Raw genomic sequence first — 21,808 nt, 5'->3', positions numbered from 1 at the left:
AAGCACAGAGAACCCCAAACAAAAGGAATCCAAAGAGGACCACACCAAGACACATCATCATTAAAATGCCAAGAAGTTGTATCTTATTCATCCTTAGATCTTCAGAACCTACCACAAGGCCTGGTACAGGCCCTCAACCTAGAGATAATGAATAAGTCAATTGTGTTTTCATTGTCGAAATCTGGTGTTCACAATGAGGTTTCTAACTATAGCTACTTTTGACTATGGCCAAGAACCAGACACTCCTATACTTGGAGAAGGAAAAGTACGGCACAGATCCAAAGCTCTCCAAGAGGAACTCTTTGGGGAAAGGGTCGGGAGCAGCTGAAAAGGAGTATTATTTCCCATTCAAAGGTTCTCCAGGACCACTATACAAGAGGGCTACCTTATGATCCAGTTTTTAGTTATAATACCAGTAGCTAATTTTTTTTTTTTTAATTCTCACCCAAAGATATATTTTCCATAGAGAAGCAAGTGCACCTGTATCTAATACATGTTCTGGGTGAGCTGTAAGGTACTTACCATATGAGAAGGGGGTGCAGGACCGGAAGAGAAGGGAACCCTTCCCCACATTTTCATGATATCACCAAGAGGTTGGAAGCTTTCATCACATGCTCTCTTCACCAATAAAGACATAGTAAAATAGCCAGCCTGAAACCATTCTGTCATCTCCTGATTATTGAAGGGACCTACAACACCAATTTAAAACAGAAGGGCAATAAGAATCCTTTCAGGCTAAAGAGGAAAAAAAAATTTTCTGTGTTTGATCCTCATCCAGAGGTAACAACTTGTTTCAGGTGGTACCTATCAAATAATTTTTAAGATAAACTTAATTCCTCTCCAAAGGTGGTGGAGAGGCTTTTAATAAAATACAACAAAAAAGATTTCAAAATAAGCCTTATGTCTACACATCCCAAATTCTCAGAAGTGCTGAGATTTTAACGAGCATATAGTCTCCATCTCACTCAATCTCTATAATTCATTTGTCAAAGAAGTATTTAATTAAACTGGAAAGAGTACTTATTAGACTCTATGTCACTTAGTAATACAGAATACAGATATGCAGGGCAGAATACATGCTTTTCTAAATTTTCATTTTCTGCCAGAGATTTAACCATTAGGGAAATGCAAATTAAAAACTATGAGATATCATGACACACTTGTCAGAATGGCTATAGTTAAAAATAGTCACATCATGCGCTGGCTGGTATGGCTGAGGTGGTTGGACGTCATACTGTATACCAAAAAGTTGCTGATTCGATTCCCAGTCAGGGCACATGCCCAGGTTTCAGGCTCGATCCCTACTAGGGGGCATGCAGGAGGCAGCCAATCGATGTTTTGCTCTCACATAGATGTCTCTCTCTTTCTCCCTAGAAATCAATAAAAATATTTTAAAGTAAGTAAATGAAAATATTTTCTGTAAAGAAAATATGGGTCACTCATAGATTGCTGGTGGGAATATAAAATGGTACAGCCCTTCTGGAAACCAGTTTGGCAATTTCTTAAAAAAAAAGAACTAAACATATAATCACCATATAACCCAGCAATTGCACTAGTGAACATATTTTATCTCACAGGACTAAAACTTACATTCACATAAAAATCTATCATGAATGTTTTAATAGCTTTATTATAATAGCCAAAATGAGGAACAACCCAGATGCCATTCATGTTAAACTATGATACATGCAGGTCATAGAATACTAAATTAAAAGAAACAAACTACTGATATATGCAACAAACTGAATGAATCTCGAGAAAATTATATTAAGTGAGAAATGACATCGACAAAAGGTTAAATACTGTATGATTCCATTTATATAACGTTCTTGAAATGACAAAATATAGAAATGGCGAACTGATCAGTGGTTGCTAGGGGTTAAGGAGGAGGAGAAGGGGGTGTGGATGGGAGGGGGATGGGTATGGCTATAAAAGGGCAAAGAAGGGATCCTATTGTTGAGACAGAAACACTGAATCTTGACTATGTCACTGTCTTGGTTGTGACACTGTACTACAGTTTTGCAAGAGGTTACCCTGGGGAAATCGAGTAAAAGGTATGTGGAATCTCCATTTTATTTCTTTTTAAAAAAAAATGTATATTTTATTGATTTTTTACAGAGAGGAAGGGAGAGGGAAAGAGAGTTAGAAACATTGATCAGCTGCCTCTTGCACACCTCCTACTGGGGATGTGCCCGCAAACAAGGTACATGCCCTTGACCGGAATCAAACTTGCGACCTTTCAGTCCACAGGTCAACGCTCTATCCACTGAGCCAAACCAGTTAGGGCTCCATTTTATTTCTTACAAGTGCATGTGAAGCAACAATTATCTCTAAGTAAATTTTATTAAAACACACATCCATATGTATTTTAATTAAAACCCTGCTCTTACATATTTTACATTTTATAGATCATGAACAAATATATACAGTGCCAGGTAGTGATAGATGCTATGAAGAAGAATGAAGCAGGTTAAGGGTCCTGAGAGTGGGAAGGAGTTATTACATTGGTCACTTGGTTAAACACTATCATGAAACTGACACTAATACAGTCAATAACCAATTTCAAGTTATTAGCAAAGATTTCAAAAGCAGAAATGAAGAATCAACAAATGTCCTTTACAGCATTCTCTCTGCATTCTAATTTTTATTTTTTTTAATATATTTTCATTAATTTCAGAGAAGAAGGGAGAGGGAGAGAGACACAGAAACCTACAACAGAGGTTCACTGATCGGCTGCTCCTGCATCATCCCTACTGGGGATCCAGCCCACAACCTGGTGTGTGTCCTAACTGCGATTCGAACAGTGATCTCCTGATTCATAGGTCGACACTCAAACATTGAATCACACTGGCCAAGCTCTCCCCATTCTAATTTAATTTATGCATCATACAAATCTTTTAAGGAATTAGTTTATAACATGGCACTACTTCTCAGACATTTTTTAATAGTTTTTTATCATTTATATCAACTTCACTTCAGTGAAATATTAAAGCAGTCTTCCAAAATTGCTCCAATTACCTTTTTATGGAAAGAAGACTGGAATATAGAGAAGGTAAGTAATTCACCTGCCTAATAAATCAGCTGGGATGCCAGAAATGAGGGGGGGTCTTACGCATTTTTTTACATCCCTATCAAATTAGCATGACATTCTGCCCTGTATTCAAATTATTTTCATTGGACTTCCCTTCCCCTCACTGAAATAGTAAAGCACTATGGGAGGAGCCTATAAAAATGCTTTCTATACATAGAAAGCAAGCCTATAGCATGAAAATTAACATTAATCACCACCATCTTACAAAATCTGGAGGTAATGGCAGGCACTTCTGAATTAAAGTAGAACAAAACCACCTACCCTGAATTTCTCCCTGAGGATCTTTGTAATACCACTTCTGCATTGCTTCGTGCATTGATGGACCCGAGACACCCTTAGCTCTGTGCTCTTGCAGTTTTGATGCCAGTCTCTCATCATCTAGTGCACTGTCTTGGAGATAAGCCACCATCTTCTCAGCTTGCTAACAGAAAAACAAAAAAATGGAAAGGAAAGGTCCTAAATTAATACTTGTGCACATAAAAAATGCCTACCTTTTTTGGAGTACTTGATCTGTGAAAGACATTATGCAAGGAACACAGCAGGCAATGATTTAATTTTTACAACAATGCCATGAAAACAGGTACTATCCCCCATTTCACAAAGGGCAAGTCTTATTCAGGGTCTCAAAATTATTAAGCAAGCCAAAGATTAGGAGCAGTTGATCAATGATTCTCTCTCATCCACAAACTGATAGGGATCAAAGCCAAGGCTTCTAATCAACACAATAATAATAATACTTTTTAAAATTTATAAGCTACTGTTAAATGCTATATTGTATAAACTAAACCTGTAAATACGTGCATGTTAACAGAACAAAAGGCTCCATTAGTACAATTACCAATAAAATCTTTTGCAGGTTTTACTAAGACACTGCCCCCTTTCTTATTTTCTTCAACATTGCTTGTCACTAACCACCCCACCCTGGAGGAAAGAAAAATTCTTCTGCAGAAAGCAGGCTATTATTTACTTTGCATGTAAACAATGGTATTTACAATCTTGGGAAAATCTAGAAACATGATTAAGATAATATCCTGCGAGTTTTACTATTTTCCCTGTTATACTTTAGGCAAAATATACAGAAGACACAGTACCTATCCACAGCTGCTTGTATTCACCATTTTTGGCATTCCATTAATTTCCATTAAAGAAAAAAGAAAAGCAAACAGCTAAAGGCAACCTCAGAAGAGCAAAAAATAACCTGACATAATGACTACTACATAGCAGAAACTTATAAGCATGAAATGATTTGAAAGAAATTTTTCATACAAATAAATACTAGAAATACAAACAACTTTTCCAGTACATAAAATCTGGTGCACAAAAGTCCCATTTTTGATTATTCATTAATGCTTTCTAATATTTACAGCAGTTGGAGAAAAAAAGAATTACATGATTTTTACCTGTTCCAAATGCTTGAGACCCTCTTCATCATCTGGCTCTGTGGAAACACTGCCCATACCAGGAGCACCTACGACCTGCGTTTCACCTGGCCGGAGGGCAGCACTAGGATTAGGAAGAGGTGGTGGAAGTATGAGGAGAGGAGAGGCTGTGTCTGAAGGAATCTGAGGGAGGGGCTGCTGGACATCAGGAATCATTTCTAGAGGGAAAAAGATGTAGACAGATGAAAACCCTTTAAAATATAGAGAATCTTATGAAGAATAAGTCTATATCAAGTTGAGCAGTTTGCTAAATGGGCTCAGCTACTTCTGAAGAAGTACAGCATTTCTCCCCAGAAAGACAGAAGTACCTCCCCAGAATGACAAAATATAAGGATTAAAAGGTATCCAGAAGGGCCTTCTACAGTGCCTACCTGTGTCACTAGACGCAGTGATGGTGAACCTTTTGAGCTCGGCATGTCAGCATTTTGAAAAACCCTAACTTAACTCTGGTGTCGTGTCACATATAGAAATTTTTTGATAGTTGCAACCATAGTAAAACAAAGATTTATATTTTTGATATTTTATATATTTAAATGCCATTTAACAAAGAAAAATCAACCAAAAAAATGAGTTCGCGTGTCACCTCTGACACGCGTGTCATAGGTTTGCCATCACTGCACTAGAACATCTACACCCACCCAATGGTTGGTTATGAGTTTACCTCTTGAAAACAAACGGAGTCAGTCTAATCCCTTCTTAATATCATGTCTCAGAATGGTAGAGACAGTTAACAAAGCACTGCAAATCTTCTCAAAGATGGCTTATCTCATCACTAAAACCTTTATTAAAAATCTCTGCAATTATCTTGAATAAGTATCTTTCCAAGTCATAATTAATGTAACTCAATACATTGCATTTTGTAGGATACTGAAAAACACTTGGAGTCTACCTGTACAATGCAGGAAGTTCTTCTCAGTAAGTATAAAGACTGCAAAAGAGGTTCTATGTTGGGTCCTGTTTCTAACCTATTAGTATGCAGGCTCTTAAGAAGGAAAAGGGGGATGGAACTAATTAGAAACAATTTCAGTTTCCCCTCTGAAACCTTGTTTGTTCAATTACAGATAGCTTCTCTAAATTCCTGTTTTTCTCACTCCTTCCTTCCTTTGCCAATTTTTTTCCAAAGGACAGTCCATACAAGTTGTATCCACTTCACAACCACCTACACCTGCTACACTGTGACTTGCACTCCCACCCCTCCAGTAAAGCTTCTCTTCCAAAGATAGGCAGTGACATAAAGTCCCCAAATCCAGTATTTTCCTCATCCTCATCACCCAATCTCTTAGTAGTGTCTGACATTATCTACCCTATTCTAAGCTGAAAACTTTCTCCTTCCTTCATTTTCCTGCACTCTACACTTGCCTCTGAAGACTTTTCTCTGGCTCCTCTTTATCCTCTAAAAATCGGAATTACAGCTGGGAAAAAAAACACAAACTGAAATTACCCAAAGTTCTGTTCTCTGTCTACTTTTCTTTTCACCCCTAACAAGTATATGTAATGTTTATATTTTAATTCTCTGGCCCTAAATTCTTCCTATCTTTGCAGTCCCTTACTCAACTGCTCTCTGGCCATCTCTACCCTTTTCTCATTAACACCTCAGAATCAATATTCAAAATTAATTTATCCTCTCCCCTTCCAAATGTGCTCCTCAACTTCTACTCTTTTTCTATTAATGGTAGCATAATTCTCTCAGACACCTCTCTCATCTTCGACTCTTCCCTTTCCCTTGCCCTGATATACAAGCAATGACTATGTCCTGCCAAATTCTACTTTGAAATCTTACCTGCCACTACCTCCCTTTACAGGTGCACTGCCTCCATCATACTGACTACTTGGGAGCCCAACAGGTCACTCTGAACCCACCTATCAAAACAATCTACCCTACGTACATCTGTCAAATCCATGTTTCCCACCATTCTCCTTTCACACCTCATGCTTCACCTAAATAAAAACAGGAGCTGGTTCCTGCCCATGCCTGGACCAGCCCTGCTTCCTCGCTTTAGCTTTCACTGATTCTGAGGTGTTAATGGGAAATTAGGTACAGCTTTCACTGTACCAGAATGCCCTTTCCCAATTCATCTAGCTACATCTACCTCCAAATTCTACTTATTATTTCAAGACACTTGCTTCCTGAAGCACTGCAGGAGTTTACCAGTCATGAACTCATACAATTCTTTTTGCCCTAGATTATTAATAGTACACATAGTTTATCTCCCCTAAATCCAGAATTTCAATCTTTAATGCCTATCTATGAAGCTTTCTCAAAATACACATTTTGACCCCATCCTAAAATTTCAAAATGTACAAGTCCCACAGTGCCTGATATATATTGCAGAAATTCAAATATGTGCTGAATTCATTCATTCAGCTTTGTTCTAGACCAGCCGTGGGCAAACTACGGCCTGCGGGCCAGAGCCGGCCCGTTTGAAATAAAACTAAAAAAAAAAAAAAAGACCGTACCCTTTTATGTAATGATGTTTACTTTGAATTTATATTAGTTCACACAAACACTCCATCCATGCTTTTGTTCCGGCCCTCTGGTCCAGTTTAAGAACCCATTGTGGCCCTCGAGTCAAAAAGTTTGCCCACCCCTGTTCTAGACACTAAAAGGAAATCGTTGGTTCAAGCCCTCAAAATATTAGTTTATTGAGCAAAAAAAAGACAAACAGATCTTTATAATAATGTATTGCTATTTTGGAAATGTTGTTTAAGAAACAAGGCACCTAACCTAGCTTGGAAAGATGAGGTGGGAGAGTGTGTCAGATTCAGAGAACAGCACGTGCTAAGGCACAAAGCAAGAGAACACAGCACATTTCAGAACCTAACAGGCTGTGAAGCTGGTGAATAGAGTACAAAGGAGACACAGACTGGTGCTAAAACTGCATGAAGGGAAGCAGAAGCCCAATCGTGCAAGATATCATAGGCCACATTGAAAGGTGTGAATTTTTTGCCCAGCTGGTGTTGCCCAGTGGTTAAGCGTTGACCCATGAACCAAGAGTTCTCCAGTCTGATTCCCAGTCAGGGCACATGCCCAGGTTTCAGGCTCAATCCCCAGCAGGGGGCAATCAGAAGACAGCTAATAAATGATGTTTCTCTCACCAATGTTTCTATCCCTCCCCCATACTCTCTCCTTAAAAATCAATAAAAACCTATTTAAAATTTAAAAAAAGGTGTGCATCTTTATGATGAATGAATCAATCAACCCTTCAACACCAGGCCTTACAATGTCATTTTTTAATATGTACAAGAAACATGGAAATATTAATATTGCTTACTAAGGTATATGAGCAACTTAAAATCAATATAATAACACTGGAGGAGATATACTTTAAGCTTATTCTATAGCAAAATTGATGGGAATCCCACAGATTCATGAATGTTCTTTCTGGCCTCTTTTGGAACAATGGCAATTTGGTATGTCAACTAGAAACACACATAGCCTTTACATGAAAGGAAGGTACCTGTCTGATATCAGAATCAAACTACTGCAGAGGACCACAAACCCAGTTTGCTCAACTGATGCCAGGGTGGCTATGTCATAACATCCTAGGAAGTGAGACTCTGGAGCTCCACCCTTGCTTCCTCTAACTGCGTTTTGATAAATTCTGGGATGGACACGTGGGAAGCAGAGTTCTACTAGGTTCACCAGTAAAATAATGTGTTCTAATTATCTACCATTGGAAGCAGTTCTAGGAGGCATAAGCAGTAACCTATCTTACCAGTCAGTGATAAAGTCCCTACTTTAAAGCAAAATCTTACTTTAGCTTAATGACTCTCACAAATACATACCATCCCCTCTGCTGGGCATTTTGGTTGGCAGACTATTTTCCGTCCGACTCTCTTCTTCAGTTTTTTCCGTCTGCTCAGTTTTGGGTTCCTCTTTTTTCTCAAACTGTGATGCTTCCTGAGGTGGATGATCTGAAGGAGTACCTGGTCTAGCAGATGATGTTAAGATTTGAGGTGTTTCCTCACTAGCTTCTGTAACATGAAGTAATCTTAAATTAACAATTTAGGAAACTTCTGGTTTGACAGATAAAAAGGTAAAGACAAAACTGCACCTTACCAACTCCTATTCTCTCTGTCTTCTCTCCCTCTTTCTTATTTGCCTTATCAGGTTCTTTGGCTTCTTCATTATGGCTACCCTCAGAGTCAGAGCACTCCTCCCCTTCCTCTACAGGCCGGAAGTCCATCTCCTGCTCTTCTGGAATAGGCTCTTTCTGTACTTTCTGTAGCAAAAAATAAAGCCAAAGGTTAACAGCATATTTGGATTTGGTAGAAGGTCAGTGCCTGTCATGACATTTAAACCAACTTCTTACCTTTAGAGAGAGGAATGCTCCAGAGGAGTCAAATGTGCCCATTTCTTCCTCGGCGTCCTCTAAGCACCACTCAGGCAAGCTGTCCCTGTCATCGTCAATGCTGCCACTGCCAGTGCGCACCCTTCGGTAACCCCGTTCTTCATCCCGATCTCGAAAATCAAACTCAAACCTTCGCCGTCGTTCCATGTGTTCCCGCCAGCCTGCAGAACGAGGGCCATCTGGGATCAGGAGGAGGACACAAACCTTAGAAAAGTTTTGTGACAGTATTGGAAAAAGAAAATAATAGATAGGAAATAAAGGAGAAAACTACAACTAAAAGCAAATTCAAATACATCAACCTACTAAACAGAAAACTAGGCAAACTACATGAAGTTCAGAGCTCAGCACATGTAGTTATCTTCATTAAGTACCAAGCCACAACAGACTCTAAAGCTTTTAAAGATACATTTAAAACAAATAACTTTTAAAGGACACTTTATTCAAAGTATAAACTTTTAATGAGCTTTAGGTATCTGACTGAAATGTTGATTAACCTACTCCTTGGTCAGACTTAGCACTGCATATTTTTCCATACTGAAGTCCATGCCTTCCTTCTGGCAAGTCTGTGAAGCATTTTCTTTATTTTCCTGAAAGTATCGTTCTTTATGAATAAGACCAGCTCCCTATGACAATTCGCATCAAAATCATCATGCCTACCTACTAGTGCCAACATCCCATTTGTAATTCTGATTCCCAACAAAAAGTCATGAAATTACAGCACTGGCAGCTTTCATAGAGATTTGATATAGCCCACTATCATAATTTTATAATTTAAAAAAACTTCTGACAGAAGTAACTTGCAAATGGAAAAGCAGAACTAGAATCCAATTCTGCATCCTCTACTGCTTTTCCACAATAACATGCTTACTTTCCTTTCCCTTCTCTCATCTCTTCACTCTCCCTAGGGAGTTATTTCCGTATAATATCCCCAGGGACATTCCTAAATCCACCCTAGCATACTGTTTATTACATCCACTGTCCTGCAGAAAAAGAATGCCTAAAAATAAAATATCCTAGTTGAAATATATTTTTCTAAAAAAGAATGGGAAACCTTGGTAAAGTCTGACAAACCTGAGTCTAAGAGAGTTAAAGAAAAGGGGGGGGGGGGCAGTTTTTAAAATATTAGAATTTTCTATCCTTGACTGCTTTCTCCGTGGGAAATACACACAAAAATGAGGCCAAAGCAAAATGTTCTTACCACTGAGGTTCAATTTGCTAAACCTAGCAATCTAAAACTCAAATTGAAAACCAAAGGGCAAAATGTTAACATGCCAAATACGGGTAGCATTCTGTAAGCCACTCACAAAATGGTATGACGATATTATTCCACATTCCCCACCCTTTACTTACAACAAAACACTATTTACGACCTCCTATGAAAATGAAGGAATTTTATACCCAGATCACTTAAATGTAAACCTAGAGTCATTGCTCAGAAAATGTGTTCATGATCAAATGCTGGTTTTCAGAGTGCACTGTCTACTGCTGTCATTTCTAAACTGTCTGTAAATATGCACTATGATAGGAATAAATCCTTCTAGGCCTCTGGCTCACATTTTCCTCTTACTGTGTTTCCTAAGTTCAGCTCTCAGAGTGAATGCTTAGCTGGCCTAATGCCCCATCCAGTTGTGCATATCCAGTTGTGCACCCTAATTTAATAAAACTAGATTCCATAACATGGTGGTCTTATCAACAGTAAAAAAAAATAACATTTTATTCATGAAAGTTAATATAGCAGATAAGGTACAGCTATGGCTTAAGACTAACCACTGCTTTAAAGACCTTACGTTAGAACTAATTTATAGTATTTTCACAAGATAAAATAAATCAAAATCATTATATTTAAAATTTTAATCAAATCTTAATGAAAGATTAACTAAAATCCAAGAAATGTTAAGAGTAACTTACAATTGATATAATCAGATTTAATATGCTGGTTTGAAAAAGTGATACTATTCATTTTTTAAAATGCATATTTAGAGTGGTTGTTTTGTTTGTTTGCCCCAAATCTTTATCTTCCCCAAACTATATTTAAAAAATATTAAACAAATAATAATAATAAAAATTTAAAAATAAAAAAATATTTAAAAATTTGGAAAACTGTCAAGTTAATTACAAATAAAACTAATGTGAAAGTCAAATATTGAGAAAGATTTAGAAAAAGAATATATATTCAAAATCTAAGTTACTGGTTGAGGAGGTTTGACGGTAGAATATAACACTAAAATTTTACTTTGTTCAACTCCCTTTAATAGAATCAACATCATTCTTTTGAGCTCAGAATCACTGTTCATCTTCCAAAACATTCACCTTGTTTGTTTTTGATCAGCTGGAATTTTTCTTCTCGCTCAGCCCAGATCCTGTTCATTCTCACTGAATGCTTGTTGGGAACATAGTCTACAAACCCTCTGCTAACAGGCAAGCTCAGCATGAAATGCAGATATGCCCTGAAGAGAACAGTAACATTTGGTTGCCCAGGACACAGACTGGTGAGAAGTGCCTAGAAAACTATGATGTAAACAATGCCCACTGATGACAGAAAACGCACCCAAGAGGCAGTGATGAAGAGCTGGGGTATAGCATCCCAACTTTATCCAAAGATTGACTTCATCAAGTTTCTACCTACCCACACAAGTCCATAAAGCATTCTAAATGCCTGTTAGAATATTTACTTAGACCAAGATTAGTGATTTTGCTACTTGATTTTAAAAAGTAAATGGAAACAGTTTACATTATTATAATGTCCTCTATTAAAGGTAAACTCTCTTGGCATGTGGTTGATAGATAAAAATACTAATAGAATATTATGCACGTGAAATTCAAAAGACAAGTACACGGTCTTTGTATGCTTCAGTTCTGCATGACCCCACGATTCAAGCTACAGTGGCATCTGATTATCATGAGGTGTGGAATCAGCACTTTGGCAGGGGATGAACTCTGACACAAAGCACCAGTGTCTTCAGTTACCAGCATATCTAATGTCAGGGAAGAACAGTTGGAAGCATTCTTAGGAGTCAAACAGAAGAACTTATAAAACCACTAATCACTACTATTCTCTCTCCTTTTTTTAAAATTAGAGGGACAAAAGAATGAACTTTTATGTTTTTGACCTGGGTTTAAAGTTTATTCTTCAAATAAGCACAAACACATTTTCAGGACAAAAAAATTTGAAAGAATAAATCCTTTCTTGCACAGGGAGAAAAAAAAAATTGTGGGGGAGCACATGTCCCTAATTATACATTTATTAAGTTTTAAAGCATGATGAAAAAGGTCTGAGAGATTTAGAGTTAGACAGAACCAAATGAAACCATCTCTCAGTTGTGCAGTTAAGGGCAATGCTTCCTGTGAAACCACATTATTTGCCCCAGAAAAATAAGAGTGATTTTAATCAAATAAATAGATCTGGAGTATTTTTATGTTGAAATCTTTTGTAATACTAAGACTGAGTGTGATGACATAAATAATGACTCCATTTTTTTTTTTAACCAGTTTATCTTTTCCACTTATTACCTAACAATTTCCACCAAATACTCAACAGAATTCTTACCAGGACTATGAGGCCGCCACCTCTCTCCATCCCTTCTTGATCCAGCTAATCGCCAACCTCCATCTTCATCTTCTCCATTTTGTTCTTCTCTAAAAATACGCCAATTGTCACTTTCTGATCGTATAAATTCATGCTTCCTCCCCACTGATGTTGGTCCACCTTCCTCAAAGTTTGGTCTCCCTGTAAAGAAAATAAACATGAGCCTTAACCAGTGAGAATTTTGAAAACAGACTTGACTGCTCAAATAAAGCTTTTCTGCAAATGTGTCCATTTCAATGTTTAGGCAGTGTAAATAAAATAACTGATATATGCATAGATTATTAGACACATTTCTTAAAGCTGAATGTTCATAGACAGTGCAAGTATTTTTTTTAAATATATTTTTATTGATTTGAGAGAGGAAGGAAGAGGGAGAGAGAGATAGAAACATCCATGATAGGAGAGAATCATGGACTGGTTGCCTCTTGCAAGTCCCCCACGGGGGATCGAGCCCACAACCGAGGCATGTGCCCTTGACCGGAATTGAGCCTGGGACCTTTCAGTTCGCAGGCCGACACTCTAGCCACTGAACCAAACTGGCTAGGGCATTTCTTAAACAAAAATAGATACATTAAAAAGAAGGGTATGCAATGAAAAGTAAATCAACCTTCCCCTACATGAGACCCGCCCCCCTCAAGTTTCTTATAAAGTGTTCCCCAAACTGTCCACAGCTATACTTATGCACATATATACAGATCCCTCATTCACACTACATACCACCACCCTCAGAATGTTATGCATGTAACCAATGGACATAAGACACTGGGGGGTAGGGGAGGCCAGGGAATTGTCAAGGGCGGGGGGAAAAAAAAGGAGACATATGTAATACTCTTTGTAATACTTTAAGCAAAAATAAATAAATAAATAAAATAAAATAAAAATAAAAAAAGAATGTTATGCATGTTGTCTTATACCCTTGCTGTTTGCACTTAATCATGTATCTGGGCAATCCTTCCTTAACCAGCACATAGGTGCTCTTTTTAAGTCATATAATATTTTAAATTATATGCTATAACTTAATCTAATCAACTTCTACTCGTGATTCTGCCCAAACAAGATAACTGTAAATGTCCAAAACAGATTGTAAACTCAAAAAAGTAGAGACTATGAGCTATATATAATATTTCATTTATTCTAGCACCTAGTACATTACAGACATACAACAAATTGCTTTTGAACAGAGTTCAAAGCTAAGTTATGTCTAACCTGATGCAACTCAAGAGCTACATTAAGGATAAAAGACAATACTAAGTAAACTATTTGTTCATTTTCTCTTTAGTTTCCAGTGCCCTAGGAGCAGTATCAGTGAAGAAATTGCTTCGGCATATGTCTGAGATATTGCTGCCTGTGGATTCCTCTAGTATTTTTATGGTTTCCCATTTTATGTTTAAGTCCTTTATCCATTCTGAGTTTATTTTTATGTATGGTGTAAGTTGGTGGTCTAGTTTCATTTTTTTGCATGTGTCTGTCCAATTTTCCCAACACCATTTATTGAAGAGGCTGTCTTGACTCCATTGTATGTTCATGACTCCTTTGTCGAATATTAATTGAGTATAGTGGTTTGGGTCTATTTCTGGGTTCTCTATTCTATTCCAATGATCTATATCTGTTCTTGTGCCAGTGCCAGGTTGTTTTAAGAACAGTGGCTTTGTAATACAGCTTGATATCTGGTATTGAGATCCCACCTACTTTGTTCTTCTTTCTCAGGATTGCTGCAGCTATTCGGGGTCTTTTTTAATTCCAGATGAATTTTTGGAAAGTCTGTTCTAGGTCTGTGAAATATGCCATTGGTATTTTAATGGGGAGTGCATTGAACCTATAGATTGCTTTGGTTAGTATGGATATCTTAATGATGTTGATTCTACCAATCCATGAACACGGTATGTTCTTCCATCTGTTTATGTCTTCCTCCTGATCTCACTCATTTATGGAATATAATGAACAACATAAACTGAAGAACAAAGATCCAGAGACAGAGAAGCATCAATCAGACTGTCAAACCTCAGAGGGAAGGTAGGGGAGGGTGGGGGTAAGAAAGAGAGATCAACCAAAGGACTTATATGCAAGCATATAGGCCTAACCAATGGACACAGACAACAGGGGGGTGAGGGCATGAGTGAGAGGGGATGGGGGGAATGTGGGGATAAGGGCACATATGTAATAACTTAATCAATAAAAAAAAAATACTAAATAAACTAAATTGGTACTTTCAAAGGACAAGACAATTCTAAATCGTGCAAATTCTTTAGCACCATCCCACGTGCACTAACATATATAATTCACAACAGATTACATAAAATCTGAAATTTAGTTGAAAATCCAGAACATACACAGATGTCCTCAGTTTACAACAATAAGAGTTACATATTCTCTCAGTGACAACCTCAATTCTTTTCACTGAACCATACTAAAAGGGGGGGTGGGGGACTGTACAGTGGCCTGTGAAAATGAAGAAATTTCATTTTTTGGTCATCCTCTTATAGTTCATTCACATTAAGATTCAACATCCTATTTGCCCAAATGGTTGTTAGGTTTTTATCGGATATTATTCTTAAAGACTTAAGATTATTTTAAAGGATAAAATAACTTGGAATGGGGGTACAATTATTTGCTGAGCAAAACCTTACCAACTGAGCCACATAGCCAGGGCTTGTGTATATATGTGTTTTACTTTTTTAAAACTATTTCTTTTCCAAAACAGCTGTAAAATGGTATGCTAATTTGGCTCGAATATGAATTTTTTGTATTATTTACTGACTTTATTTCCTTTTATGTGAATTGTTTGCACTTTTTTCTAAACTAACAGCTTCTTTACCTTTGTAACTGTCAAGTCCTACATATACTTTTCATACTAGTATCTAGGAATAAGAAAAATATAAAGACAGAATATGTTAAAAAAAAAAGTAGGGAAACAACAGAAAGAAAAAAATTCTAGCTTTTCTACTTACTGTAGACTATCTTGTAGTTCTCAACCTGTAGGGAAACCTGTATCACATAAAGTTTAATGATTACTTATGCCATTTCTTGTACCAAATGGATTGAGAGGGAAATTTTGAAGCATGCTACCAAAAAAAAAAAGGAGATCTTGGAGTCACTAGACCTGATTTTATTTTAATTTTTAATCAGAGGAAGGGAGAGGGAGAGAAAGATAGAAACATCAATGATGAGAGAATCATTGATCGGCTGCCTCCTGCACGTCCCCCTCTATCCCCACTGGGGATCGAGCCTGCAACCTGGGCATGTGCCCTTGACTAGAATCGAACCCGGGACCTTTCAGTCCGCAGGCCGATGCTCTACCCACTGAACCAAACCAGCTAGCTAGACCTGATTTTAAATTCTGACTCTAATTCTGATCTCTGCACCTTGAGTAAAGAAGACCCAACTCCTAATTTGAAAGAGGGTCTGTATGCTCAAGTGTCTCAGTGAAACCACCTGATTTTATATAAACACTAGCCCAATCTGGTTAGAAAAATTCTATAACAAAGGAATTCAGATTTTGTTATAGAGTGCCTGTTTCCACAAAGTAATTCCTAAAAACTGTATTACACTTTTTGGTATATCAAATATTACATAAGGACTAAAAGCAATAGAAAGATATACGTGACAACTTTTCTGGTAAACAAAGGAAAACCAGAATAATATAATTCTGACATGCCAAACCAACCCCATATGTAAGTGCAAGGTAGGTGGATTTCCACCTTCAGGGATCACTGTCATTTTCAAAAGAGAAGGGTGAAAAAGATTCAAGAATTTTTAAATGGACTCCACTTATCTCCTCCCCCTACCTTTTTATTAAAAAAAAAAAACTTATTGAATTATAACATTCTTATCAAAAAGTACACTCATCATAAATGTACAACTGAAAGAGTTTTAATAAAGCAAATATATCCACATAACTGCCACCTAAGATTTAAAAAAGCAAAAGAATACCAGGATCTCTCAAAAGTCTTCATGTCCTCCCAATCATCCCAGTCAGCTCTTCCCAAATTAAGTACTAGCTTGATTTCTATACCCAAAGATTAATTTGCCTGTTTTTAAACATTTTTATAAAAATAGAATACTCGTTAATGTCTAGCTTCTTTCATTGGACATTAAGAGAGATTCATCCACATTGTTACAGACAACAGAAGCTTATTCTTTTGTACTGTTGTATAGGATCTCACTGTATAAATAGACCACAATATATTATTCTTCTGAACTGCTGGTTTAGGTTGTTTCTAGTTTTTTGCTATTATGAATTGTGCTGTTATGAACATTTGTGGATATGAAATTTGATGAGCATATGTTTGCATTCTGTTGGTATTTACCTAGTAGTGAAATTGCCATGTCATAGGTATATTCAACTTTAGTAAGTAGTACCAAATATTTTCCCAGAGAAATAGTATACTTTACCATTTTTTTGTGTTTTACTTAAACCTCCATAAACATTAATATGAGTACCTTCTCTGTGGACAAACACAACTGAAGACATAGGACTGAAAATAAAGAGACTTAGACATAGCACCTAGCCTATAGGTCTACAGTTCAAGAACACATAGTAAATAAATGACTTGATACATTACAGTTTACAAAATACATTGATGTGTCTTATATGATCCTTATAAGTAAACATGAGAGTTAAGTCAAACACTGTCATCTCTATTATTCCTATAAGGAAAGGATACCTATAGGGAAGTTTCCCAAAGTCACATAGCTGAGTAGTGACCAAATCAGAAATAGAACATAGGTGTCAAAATCCTAACCCAGGGTTTACTCACAAGTTAAATCCATCAGAAGCAGTCAGAAATTCTAGAAAAACTAAAGTAGAAAGAGAAATATCTTGGATCTAAATCTAATAAACTCTACAAGGGCAATAAACATACCATGCATGGAACAACATGGGGACAGACAACATCTCTAAAAGGGGGAAGATGAAACTAAACTTATTAAATGTTCTAGCAGAAATAATATATACCTCTGAAAAAAGTATTAAGACCAATTTACTCAATGTAAAAACTTCACTCTAGAAATTAATTTGAAGGAAAAATTAATTTCAAGCACTATCTAATAAAATACACTTTCCAGTCTGGCTGGTGTGGCTCAAGCAGTTGAGCGTCAACCCAGGAACAAAGAGGACACCAGTTCGATTCCTAATCAGGACACATGCCCGGGTTTGCGGGCTCGATACCCAGTAGGGGACATGCAGGAGGCAGTTGATCGATGATATTTCTCTCTCATTGATATTTCTATCTCTCTCTAACTTCTTTCATTGGACATTAAGAGAGATTCCTTCTCCCTTCCTATCTCTCTAAAAATCAATAAAAACATATTTTAAGAAATTAAAATATACTTTCCAATTATTGCTAATGCAACTAAAAATTACACTGTATACAAAAATTGATCTAAAACATTAAAATAAATCCTTTATAACCTAAATGATTACAACAGACTTGTACTTGTATAAATCTGGGTGGAGAGTAGAGGTGTCTGAGAGAACATCTGTATAATTTGAGTTAAAAAAATATTTGTACACAGGTGGGCAAAAGTAAGGATGGAAAAAAACATGCAGGTTATGATTATTACAATAGCTTTGTTAACTCTGTTTTGTGTACTCACAATGATAAACCTACTTTTGCCCACCCTGCATATTACCGATATAATTTTAAATTAAGGATAAATATTAAAGTCATTCATGGGCAACTTAGAAGATTAATATCTAAAGTTCCTTTCATGTCTAAATTATTCTAGGATTCCATACTGACCATGGCTAAAATGAGTGAGGGGCACCAACATGGCCTTTCTTAGCATTTAAAATCAAAGTCTTCCTCCTTTTATAACATCAGCATTATGACAAAATTGAGTAACCAAATATTTTAGTTGACTTCTTTTAAAAATCTTAACAGATTAACTTGTAAACAAGATGATTTTAAAGTAAACGCAATTGAATAATTTGAAAATTAATGCCAGCACCAAATATTTCTAAGCTAGTCAATAAATGAGCTCGGGGGCTATGAATCCTTGAACTGAAAGCACATATGCACTGGCATGTTTTTTCTTTTTTTCAGGGAAAAGGGTCTAAGGCAGCGGTTCTCAATCTGTGGGTCGCGACCCCTTTGGGGTCAAACGACCCTTTCACAGGGGTCACCTGAGACCATCGGAAAACACATATATAATTACATATTGTTTTTGTGATTAATCACTATGCTTTAATGATGTTCAATTTGTAACAATGAAATTGGGGGTCACCACAACATGAGGAACTGATTAAAGGGTCGCGGCATTAGGAAGGTTGAGAACCACTGGTCTAAGGTTTTTGTCAGAGTCATAAGGGTATCTGTGACTTCCAAAAGGTAAACACAAATTTAAAATGTACATTTTTCTATTCAACATAACAAACACGACCATTTTTGTGAGCAAACTATATTGTGTAACACGTTTGTTCTTACATCACAGTAATTCAAGATGTATAAAAGGTGCTAAAATACAAAGGTACTTCATTTCTAAATAGTTTCCTCAATGGCAATGAATACTTGTTTCTGTCTTAAAGTATTACTTCTCAACAGGATTCTTCTAAAAATAAAATTAAATTAAAACACACTATTGGTTTTAGACTGGTCTAATTGAGTGGACTTCCTAAGGAGAAAGAGCAGTAAAAGGGCACCTGTGTGCATGTTTGACACACAGCCAAACATGGTGTTTATGGAAAACTTCAGATGGAGCAAGGAGGCTCCCAGCCAACAAAATCTACAGCTGTGAGACTTGGAACTTACAAGTGCCCAAACTCCAAAAGCAAAAGTGGAATTATGGGACAGACTTTGAAGCTTGTTTATGTGCAAATTTTTCTAGCGAGTATTGTATTCCTTTATTCAGATATATATTCTCTGATCAACACTAAAAATATTTTCTAATGCTAGAGAAACAGTAAAAGGGAATCCCATCCAGTTATTAGTATCTACTTTTTTTCCGCAATTACTTGCAAACAAAACTCATGGTGGCTAGAATGGAGTAGGTTAAATTCTATATCCAGAGATTTGCAACTTTTTTCCCATCTTAACCCCCGAAAGGAAACAATCTGCTTCTCTGGTTAGCATGAGTCCTGAAAACACAGCAGCTCCTGGCTAGAAGGAAGAAACAAGAGGGGCTGCAGCATATCAGAATCTCTTTGAAAAGGCATCTCATGTGATTTGATTATGCTCCATATCCCTAAAATCTTCTTGCTCAGTCCCCTGCTGGTATACACGCAGACACTGCCTGAAATATCTGGGGAAGATGATCAGAAGGTGAGCGCGAATGCAGAACTGGAAAGACAAGAGGCACCTTTTAAAGAAAGCTAAGTGCACTACGTAAGAAAGAACATTGGAGCCAGGGCTAAAGTTTTGAAGTTGGGAGATTATCTGCATATAGGCAGGACACTGCACTCCACTAAAGTTTTTGTTGTTTTCAAGTACAAGGCGGCACAGTTTGGGATTATATACTGAATTACTGCAGGCAAAAAGAAAAAAATCCAACACCTTCAGGGACAGAGAACTGAATTTAATAAAGAATAACCTACCTGGTCTTGGCACCTTGCTTAATCATTAAAATTTGAATAAAAAATAAATAAATAAACAGATATCTAGCATATATATTCATTCACAGATGTTTTAGAGCTATCTCCAATCAAAATCACTAATTCTGTTTAGATAGGAGGGCCCTGTGTATTAGAATGAAACTGGCATATCATCTGTTCCAAAATCAGTTTCATCTCAGCTAATCGGGCAACTCAACCAGAAATGAATTTAACTGCTCAGGCTATTATAATGGGAGTGCTGTGCTCCTGAGAAGAACTCCAAAGCTGATTTGATCTACATTATCCACACAGTTAGCAATTAGGAATTACCGTGTAGAGACCCTACCAAACTTTCAAATTATAGAAATCCAGAAACTATTACACTTTTTCACTTGAGACAGTTCTTGATGATCATTTTGCCAAATCATTTTTGCCTCAATACAGGGGCGGGCAAAAGTAGATTTATATTTGTGAGTATACCCAAGTTTGTTCTTGTGTTATTAGCTATTAATTGTTTTATCATTCTCCATACAAACAACTGTAAACCTACTTTTGCTCACCCCTTTATTATGGAAAGAGGCTTCTAAGTTTGGTAAAATCCTTAACTATCTTGCTTGCTGTAATGTCTATTCAAGACACATGGCAGATACACTCCAATACTTCTGCTTTTTGAAAGGCAATGTTACACTGTATTTACTCTGGCTTAACTCCACCCCTCCCCCCAAAAAACAAAACAAAACAAAACAAAAAGTTAACTGTCAATTGATATAAAGTATAATTCCTACCAGCACAGGCAGGAAACCAACATCACATCACAAGTCATTCCTTTATGCTTTTACCTTCTCTAGTTCTGAAGGTCATAGTTTCCAATGCTGTGTCTGAACTTGTATTGAAATGTTTGGCATTAATAAAACAAAGAAGGAATTAATATATTTTTTTAATTGTGAGGAGCGGGGAAGGAATCTACAAAGGCGGATTTCACTTTCTAAGTAGCATTATATTGGTCTACATTAATAATTTTCCCAGCAGGCCTTCCATGATTTTACTTTGAATAATCGCAGCCTTTGTTTCTAAGATCCTCTTACATGTGACATTTGATCAAAGTTTTAAAATCAGCAGCTAATGGAAGTGGAGAAAAGTATTGCTCAGTAAGGCATTATATTATACAAAGCCATCCCACAGCTTATTTTAAGGTTTAAATATCACAGATGTTTCCAGCTAAACATTATATTGATGTTAAGTTAAATTTTCTGAACCCTGAATACTATGATTTACTGCATATCATCATATTTCTCAGGGAAACTTCTCCTAAACACCACTAAAGCATGCCTTAAGACAACTTTTCAGTTTTCACACAGATGTGTTTTTTAAACATAAGTACAATGTACCAAAAAAGTTTATTCTTATTCAAGGTCTCTGTACATAGTCTTTAAAAAAAAAGTCTGCCTCCTTGCCACCCCCCAAAAAATATTTCAGGTAACTAAATTACCTATATTACTAGTTCTAGAGTTAGTGACAGCCATTCTGATGAGATGGTATATGAAAACTGGTAAAAATAAATTCACTAATTCATATCTAAAAGTCCCTATCCAAGGATATCTTCCCCAAAGAAATGGAGGAAAAAAACGATTAGTAAAGGAAATACCTCACACTTCAACATGCTATATAAGGAAAGACGTCTGAAAAGAAATCTTGCAGGGAATTTTATCCCTTTGAACTTTTAAATAAATTCTTAAGTAAGATTATGCAAACTTACTAAAAACCGGTCCAGATTAGAGGGAAAAAATGCACCCCTTCTCCAAGTCAGTTCTG

The 21,808-nt window shown here is 36.7% G+C and overlaps 1 protein-coding gene across 20 annotated transcripts in view; it reads right to left on the bottom strand.

The window, feature by feature from the left end:
• The window catches only part of GIGYF2 (GRB10 interacting GYF protein 2), a 134,961-nt gene that overhangs the window by 41,819 nt on the left and 71,334 nt on the right, over positions 1-21,808 (bottom strand). For 17 of the 20 annotated variants that reach the window (XR_004969477.1, XM_036320210.1, XM_036320213.1 and 14 more), the window contains 7 exons: positions 12,430-12,609; positions 8,844-9,061; positions 8,591-8,753; positions 8,317-8,505; positions 4,492-4,688; positions 3,353-3,512; positions 523-689 (listed from right to left, as the gene is read on the bottom strand). Coding sequence is in view for 19 of the 20 variants with exons in the window: in XM_036320210.1 (XP_036176103.1) it covers positions 523-689; positions 3,353-3,512; positions 4,492-4,688; positions 8,317-8,505; positions 8,591-8,753; positions 8,844-9,061; positions 12,430-12,609 (1,274 nt within the window). In the remaining variant the exon portion in view is untranslated. Of the gene's footprint in view, positions 1-522; positions 690-3,352; positions 3,513-4,491; positions 4,689-8,316; positions 8,506-8,590; positions 8,754-8,843; positions 9,087-11,192; positions 11,300-12,429; positions 12,610-21,808 lie in introns of those variants that run through there. The other 3 variants (XM_036320212.1, XM_036320222.1, XM_036320223.1) reach the window with 3 other exon arrangements.

This window comes from Myotis myotis, unplaced genomic scaffold (genome assembly GCF_014108235.1).
Source record: "Myotis myotis isolate mMyoMyo1 unplaced genomic scaffold, mMyoMyo1.p scaffold_m19_p_8, whole genome shotgun sequence".
Taxonomy (NCBI): domain Eukaryota; kingdom Metazoa; phylum Chordata; class Mammalia; order Chiroptera; family Vespertilionidae; genus Myotis; species Myotis myotis.
Note: the sequence above shows the minus strand (reverse complement) of the source record. Positions and strands in the feature narration are given on the sequence as shown.